Here is an 8,580-nt window from a genome sequence, read left to right as displayed (position 1 = left end):
TCAGAGTCTGTAAAGACAATCTGCGGCAGCTTAAAAAAATATATTCTGAGCATAAAAACCTCTCTGCTGTTACATGAATGATACATCTGATCTGATGCCGACATGCATTTACTGGCTGGAGCTTGTTGCTGCAGTTAACCAGCCTCATTTAATATGAATGGGAAGCTTTGAAGCTATTTCCCAAGACCATGTATATTAGTTAACAAGTATGTATAAAAAAACCTGTTTGAACATTTCCATTAAATATCTCTGGGAGCACTGGGCCATTGTAGGCCACATTTTTAACTAGCAAGAATGTGCGGCACCAATTTTTCCCCCATATTCTTTCAGAAAATACACCTTATATTACTAAATACACACAAACAAATTATTAAATACACCATAAGAGGTATTGTTGCACATTACCAACCCTGGCTGAGTTTTTCTTAGCTACTGCATGGCTTTTTATGCAGTCTCATATTCTGACATGCATATATGTTCATATCCAGGAGCAGAAAATTCACCTATTAACTCCATTGGTTTTACAATAAATTGAAATAATGATGAACATGCATATTGTTGTACTACTTTGCTGCTGCGTTGGTGAAATGTTCCACAAACTAATTCTAATAAATCAGAATTAGTTTGTGGATAAGTGTATAAAAATATGCTGTAGATATAAACACTCTTGTAATACTTACACTACATGCGCAAAGCTGCAGCAGCTGCCAAGAAGCTCCCACCGTAGTTTTTCTGTGGATGTTAATGCCAGACGAAGGTTGGAGGTCTGCTGTTATTGAGTCAGCAGAGCACCTCAGCGACCTTAACTTCACACAGAGTTCCTGTGGTTCCTAAACACTTCTACTTTAAATGAACTCATTGCATTCCCACTACAGATCCACGGTACAACCCACTCTTTCAAAAATGTTTGTAAAGACAGATGCCAGATGGACTTTTCTCCATACAGTCTAATTGGCTAATAAACAAAGCTAAGCAGCAGTGGGAACATATGGAAGCTTGTTTCTGCCAATGAAAAAACAGCTTTTTCTGTCATCCATATCTCAAAATTTAAAGTTAATAACTTCAAGTTTTTTTAAGTTACCAAGTTGATAACCTGAATTTTTGACTTATGGGTGGCACATTTTTGTTCTTCTTTCAATTGGAGCAAGAAGCTTCCAAAGGAACGAGTTGATGCAGAGAGCGAGCTAATTAGTTTGACATGATTAGCCACAATCACGTGAAAAGCTTCATTTGAATAACACTTTTTTAATCATTCAGCAGCAAACCTTTATGATTTATAGGAAATTATCTCTTGACCTCCTGGCTACAGATAAATGTGGGTCCCTGAGCCCAATTTAAAGAAATTTATTTTTTAAATATCAAATAGTGCTTATAATCCCAATTTGTTTTGCACAAACACTCTGGTTTTATCAGTACTATTAAAGTATTTCCCCAAAGTTACATAAACTACATTAAACTTCTGTTAAAACTATGTAAATCATATGAAAACGTAATGAAATTAAAAATTAGAAGTCAAATATTTTGAATGTATATATATATTTTTTACAAAGTAATAAGTAAAGGGTAACAAAAATAGCCTTAAAAACAACCTATTTTCAAATATGTCTCATTTATCAAGGATCTAAAACGCTTTACGATACTTAACGTAACCGTTTCAGACTTGAAGCATCAATTTACTCACACAGAACTAAAAAAATCACTTCTGCAATAATTAAAGACAGAAAAACAAGTCACTCGTGTTCTACTCGCTGTAATATTAAAGTATATTTGTGAAATTCTTTCATGAATATTACACATACATCGAAAAGAATCATCATGGATGCTGCAGTCAAAATGTACAGTAAACATAGTTTACATAGATGGAGGGAGCATCCCACCCGTGGGCCACAGATAAACCACATGTTCTGTTCATATTGCATCATGAATGTCCAACACTTTCATGCCAAGGCAGGCACACACACAACCACACACAGGAAGACACAAGAGTCCTCAGCGCTTCCCAGGTTTGCCTCTTCTCTTCCCTCCTCCCCCTCCAGCTGCTTTTCCTTTCCCACCTTTTCCTCTGGCCTTTCCACCCATGCTGCCGCCTTTACGTCCCTTCTTCCCTGCTGCCTTCTTGTGTTTTGCAGCAGCCTCCTCTCTGTCCTCCTGCCTCATCTGTTTATTCACAGCTTTGGTGATGTCCAACTTGGGCTTCTTAGTGTCCATGACTTTCAGGAGCTCCAGCTGCTTCTGCTTTTCATTAGAAAAGTTGCCAATGAGGGGCTCGAATTTCCTCTTCTTGCCCTTCTTTGCTGGGTTCTCCTTGGGCAGGCGGTCCTGAAACCTCCCCAAGGATGCTGTGGAGGTTTTGGCCACACTCTCGGCTCTGGCCAGCTCGTCTTTGGACTGGCTGGCTTTGGGGGTCAGGGTTACAGCAGGGATCTTGACTTTCTGCGATCTGGCGATGTTTTTCAGCCTGTTGAGCTCGTTTTTGGCCACCCTCTCCTTCTTGGCTTTGACGCGTTTGGCGAACTGGTCCTCATTCGGGTCTGCGCTCTCGGGCACCTCGATCAGCCACTCTTTGGTGTCATCGCCGGCCCTCTTGTAGCCCCAGCGCCTCTTCCACTCCTTTGCGGTTTCATCCCACACCAGGTTGGTCTTCTTCTTCTTCTTTATGCCTTTCAGCTTGGCGAACTGCTCCCATTTTGTTGGAGGTCTGGGTTTCGGTGGTAGCTTCTCTCTGGGAAGCCGGGTCGTCGGCTCCGGCAGTTTGGCCACTATCGCCTCCTCGACCCTCTCCGTGGGCTGTTTCCATATTTCGTTGACGAGAAGCTGCGTGTTGTCGCGAGCGAGAGCGCGCAGAAAGTCCTCTCTGCTCTTCTCCCGGAGGTCGCGAGGCTCGATGCGGTTTTTGTCACACGCCAGCAGGTTCCCGATGTCAAACTCCAGGTCCAGCTCTTTCTGGACTGATATGCTTTTCAGCGTTTCCGCCTCTTGCGCCTCAGCTTTAGCCAACAACTCCTCTACACTGCACGCTGCCATCTTGCTCAGTGCTGAAAACCCCACGTGTGAGGCAGGAAAAACACACGGGTCAGTGAAAAGAGCTTCCGGGTCAAAGTCGGCGAGCTGCAGTTTGACACGTGACCACAGGAGTGCGCTGTCGTTTCATTTCTTTGCGTAACAGCGACGCACAGATACAACAGATAGACGGTATCTGAAAGTCATGTCCTCAAGACACATGAAGAAAAATCCACAAAGACCTGATACTGGACCCGAGAGATGGATCTGGCCCGTCAGGTGATCCATTTAGTGTTCACTGAAGCCTCACCAGAAATGGTCTCAGTGGAAGGGTGGCTGTCAAGAAGCTGTTCTTAAGGAAGGGAAGCAGGGAGAAAAGGCTGAAGCATGCCAAATTACACAAGAACTGGACTGAAAATCAGTGGCAGCAGATCTGATGGAGTGATGAATTCAAATATGACATTTTTGGTTCAGATTCTCATCAATATGCAGGAAGGTCGTCAGGAGAGAGGCACGGCAGTGAGTGTCTACAGTTATTTGTAAAACACAGTGGAGGCTCTGTCATGGTTTGGAGCTGCATTTCATCCAGGGGTGTTGGAGATCTTGTCAAAAGTGATGAATTGTGACCTCAGTGGCATCAGATACAGGTCCACCACCAATAAATGGATTGAAAATGGAGTACAAACTCAATCTTTGCTCATATATGCTGTAAATACATGTATTTATATATATTTGCACATGCTTCAGTAAATCACTCTGCCAATTCCCTTTTTTTTCAAGCAAAATATAAAGAAATGAGAAGTGGCACATGGACTTTTTCTCATCACTCTATACAAAAAATGATCCACATGTAAAAACGATCTGTCTTTAACAATAAAAACATTTCCAAAATGAAAAGGTCTAAAGGTGTTTTTAAAATTGGCATGTGCGTGTGAAACAACGAAACAAACAAAACAAAAATAAACAAAACAAAAAACCCATCTGAGGTTCTATAATGTTCTTGTTTTAGATAAAAAAATACATTTATTTTCTATAGAAATTACATTGAATTGACAAGAAATGGTGTAAATGAAAATTAATGGAGTCATTCATAGTAAATCATTCATGATTTTAATGGATTATCTATACAGAGGCACAAAAGTGTCTATTATTAGCAGTCATTCCTGTGTTTCAGTTAAACACTGTGTTACCCAATGAAAATTTATTGGGGGCTAATTTATGTTAGCATACTTGAAAATGTTCCTGCTGTTTTTGAGCAGGAACATTTGTTAAATCACATGTGTGGAGGGTTGGAGGGGGTCTAACCTTAGAAAAAAAAAAGAAGTGGGAGACCCTGGTGTCTCAGCTAAGCAGCAGAACATCAGATTACATCAGAACCTTGACTCTGAGTCACCTTGCAGCTCCAACTCCACCAGGTTTCTCCAGGTTTCTATATTGTGTTTTCTGTGTATCTCATGTGCTTATGTTTTGCTGTCCCAAGTTTAGCTTTTTGTTAGTTTTTTCAGTTCCCCTTTACTAGTTGTTTTGTAGTATTTTCATGCAGCCAAGAATAAAGGCTATCTATTAAACTCTCGCCTATCTCGCTGTTTGTCTGCCTTGGGTCCACTCTCTCTTCTCCACACGATCTGCCCTTGCAAAAAATCTGACCACACTATGGACCCAGCAGACATGGACCTGTATGAGCGCCACCAACCGCTCAACCGCCTGTGGCTGCCACATCAGGCCACCAACCGCACAACCGCCTGCGACTGCCACGCCACTAACCAATTGCTCAACCGCCTGCGACTGCCACACCACTAACCAACCGCTCAACCGCCTGCGGCCGCGAAGCCAACTACTCAACTGCCTTCAGCTGGCACACTGTGCCACGCCTCCAACCGCTCAACCGCCTGCCACTAACCAATTGCTCAACCGCCTGCGACTGCCACGCCACTAACCAACCGCTCAACCACCTGAGGCTGCCACGCCTCCAACCGCTTAACTGCCTGCAACTGCCATGCCACTAACCAACCGCTCAACCGCCTGCGGCTGCCACGAAGCCAACTACTCAACTGCCTTCAGCTGGCACACTGTGCCACACCGCCAACCGCTCAACCGCCTGCGACTGCCACACCACTAACCAACCGCTCAACCGCCTGCGGCCGCGAAGCCAACTACTCAACTGCCTTCAGCTGGCACACTGTGCCACGCCTCCAACCGCTCAATCACCTGCAGCTGCCGTGAAACCAACCACTCAACTGCCAGCAGCTGGCATGCTATGCCACACCGCCAACCGCTTGCGGCTGCCATGCAATACCGACCATTCCTCAATTGCCTTGCAGCTGCCGCGCCACACCATTTCCGCCAACCACTCAACCGCCAGTGCCGCTTTGCTTCCTCTTTGTCTTATGTGTCAGATTAGGTTCAGCTGTGTCTACCTTGTGTCATATTCTCCCTTCTGTATTCCTTCATTACCCTCTGTCTTTATTGTGGGCATTTTCCTTTGTTCCTTGTTGGATTATCTGCTCATCATCCACTGCTTCACTTCACTTCTCATGTTTCCAAGTCCCGGGGTTTCTCCAGGTTTCTATATTGTGTTTTCTGTGTATCTCATGTGCTTATGTGTTGCTGGCCCCAGTTTGAGGAAAACTAACAAAAAGTTTTCTATTCTGAAAACTTTTTGTTAGTTTTCCTCAGTTCCCCTTTACTAGTTGTTTTCTAGTATTGTAAATGGAAAATATTAAAAATTTAAAAAATACAGACTTTGGATGGAGGAAAATTTAACAGTGCTAACACAAATGGAAAAGTTGTTATTTTTCCTCAAGCTCAATAAGTCTTTTAACATCAGGGAACACAATATGGCTGAGGAACACTTGAGTGATGGCTGCTGAAAATGGATTCTTGATGAAAAATCAATAAGGATGAATAATTCAATGAATCATTAATAGTCACTTGCATAATTTATGATCAATTTATTGTTATTTTAAATAAATGCAAATGTGTTGTTTGTTCGGAAACACAGATCTGTGTACGTAGTGCCAAACCTTTGAAGGTAACATACTTACAAAACAAGCTAAAATAAAATAGAAATACATGAGAAAAATTTAAAATTTAAGCATTTGTCAATTTGGTTAAATTGATCAACACAACATGCATGATGCACCGCTGATCTCAAAATTATATCAAAGTCGTATCTTCCACTCCCACTTATCCGAGTCTGGATCAGGGTTGTGGAGAAGCAGAGAAGACCTCCCTCTCCTCAACCACCTCCTTCTAGTTCATTCAGGGGGACACCAAGCCACCCGAGAGATGCAATCAAGTTTTCCTCCCAATAGGACATCTCCAAAACGCCTCACCCAAGAGGTGTCCAGGAGACATCCCAGTCCAAAACAACTCAGCTCTCCTTTGGATGCGAAGGATTAATGGCTGTTTCTGCTGAATCACTGAGCTCTGCATCCCATCTTTAGGGGAGAGTCCAGCCACCCTCTGAAGGAAGCTTTTTTCTGCTGATTGTGTCTGCAGTCTCCTTCTGTCAGTCAGTATCAAAAGCTTGTGGGCATAAGTGAGGGTATGAATATAGATCAACCACTAAACTGACAGTTTCACTTTCATCTTCACCAGTTCAGCATCGCTGCAGATCTCCCCTCACTCATGATGCTAAACTGCTCCACTTGTTCCTTACCCAGAGTGGGTACTCCACTCTTTTTCCACCCTCAGACTTGGAGGTACTAATTTTCATCCCAACAGCTTCACACTTGGCTGCAAACCACCCCAGTATGAGCTGGATGTCATGGCTCAATCAATCCAGCTGAAGCACATCAGAGACAAAAAGCAAAGGCGAGATCCTGAGAACCACAATACAGAATGAAACCATGTTGCCCACAGGTGGCATTTGATTTTAGCACCTGCATCTGATCTTTAATCTCCATTAACCCTTCATAGACTATGTCTGTGTAGAAACCTCCTGGATGAGAGGTGAAACATCTTCACCTTAACCTTAAGAAGTCCAGGCACTGTATTTCCAAGCTCCTTAAATTGAAAACACAACTTCTCAATAAACTCTATTACCATAAAATCAGGAATAAGATAAAAAAGGAAAAACAAAACAAACGAAAAAAGAATAACTGATAAATAAACATTTTTCCTGGTCTACAATTAGAGGTTATGTACTCATTAGAACCCCCTCCTCTATAGCCACCTGAAACTTTTTCAAATGTTTCACTCACTAATTTAAACAGCTTTGCCTCACATCACCTCAGGGACAAATTAAAATAATAATTTTCTGTTGACCTAACCAAACACGCCATAATAGGATATATTTTAATTCCAAGAGCAGTAATTCACCAGTATCAGCTAAAATCTCATAAACCTGCTTGTTGGGCGACTTCTTTCATCTTGACAGTGTCAGAGTTAATCATGTGCAAATATCTGCTGTTTACAAAGTGATGCACCTTCATTACAGATGCTGAAACAATAAAAACTAAATTGAAACAAACAAACCCAGTCCAGACGCTAATTGAAACTAAACTGAGCTGAAAAACCAAATTAATTAAAAACAAATTAAATTATTAACAAACCCAAATAACTCTGACACAGTCAAACTTTCACTGTTTTAGCAAAACACCTCCTCAGTATGAGACTCAGCTCATACATCGCTCTACACTCTCAAACTAACACAACTTCATAAGAAGTCCTAAGATTAGGTAAATACACCCAGGATGAACCGCAGCACATGATGTATTAAACAGTGTCATTATTTATTTAAGTAAAAATGAAGAAGCAGCGTGTGAAAAACGAAGCACACTCGATGATTCAGTAGCTTGTAGAAGCATATTTAGCAGCAATAACTTGAAGTAATGGTTTTCTACATGACTTTATCAGTCTCACAAGTTGTTCTGGGGAAATATTGTCCCACTTTTCTTTAGTGTTGCTTCAGTTCATTGTGGGTTACGAGTGTTTGTTTGTGCACAGCTCTCTTAAGTCTTCCCACAGTATTTTAATCAGGTTGAGGTCTGGACTTTGACTGGGCCATTGCAACACATTGATTCTTTCCTTTTCAGCCACTCTGCTGTAGATTCGCAGGTTTGCTGTTGGACATATGGATCACATTTGACTCTAGAATATTTAGGTATAAAGAGGAGTTCATGGTTGGCTCATCGACTCCGTGGTGTCTGGATCCTATGGCTGCAAAACAAGCGCAAATCATTGCCACTACACCGCCGTGCTCAACAGTCCATATGAAATGTTTTAGCTGATATGCTGTGTTTGTTTTTTGTTCCCATCTGTCCAAAAGACATTGTATCAGAGGTCTTGTGGTTTGTTCAGATGCAACTTTGCAAACCTCAGTTGCGCTGCCGTGTTGTATTTAGAGAAAAGAGGCTTTCAGCTGCCAAACCTTGCAAACAAGCCATACTTGTTCAGTTTTTTCCTGACTGCACTGTCATGAACTTTAACCTTTTACATGCTTAGTGGACCCTGTAGAGTCAGAGATGTAGCGCTGGGCTTGTTTGCAGTTTCACTGAGCACTGCAGCTTTTCTTTCTTTGGCCGTCATCATCCAGAAGAGTTTAATCAGTTCTCATATAATTGCAGGTCTTTCACG

General features: G+C 42.2%; 1 protein-coding gene across 1 annotated transcript; it reads right to left on the bottom strand.

The window, feature by feature from the left end:
• Window positions 1-1,750: 1,750 nt before the first annotated feature.
• On the bottom strand, window positions 1,751-3,033 carry rrs1 (ribosome biogenesis regulator 1 homolog). Its single transcript, XM_085362388.1, has one exon. The coding sequence runs from the start codon at window positions 3,022-3,024 to the stop codon at window positions 1,990-1,992; it is 1,035 nt and encodes a 344-aa protein (XP_085218514.1). The 5' UTR covers window positions 3,025-3,033; the 3' UTR covers window positions 1,751-1,989.
• Between the last annotated feature and the right edge of the window lie 5,547 nt (window positions 3,034-8,580).

This window comes from Diplotaxodon limnothrissa, linkage group LG9, assembly GCF_057381915.1.
Source record: "Diplotaxodon limnothrissa isolate DT_005_m linkage group LG9, D_limnothrissa_male_GT1.1, whole genome shotgun sequence".
Classification (NCBI taxonomy): Eukaryota; Metazoa; Chordata; class Actinopteri; order Cichliformes; family Cichlidae; genus Diplotaxodon; species Diplotaxodon limnothrissa.
The sequence above is the reverse complement of the archived record's forward strand: the minus strand, read 5'-3'. Positions and strand labels throughout refer to the sequence as shown.

Excerpts from the sequence above, each read along its gene's own strand:
- rrs1 (XM_085362388.1), bottom strand. The coding sequence starts at position 3,024 with ATGGCAGCGTGCAGTGTAGAGGAGTTGTTGGCTAAAGCTGAGGCGCAA.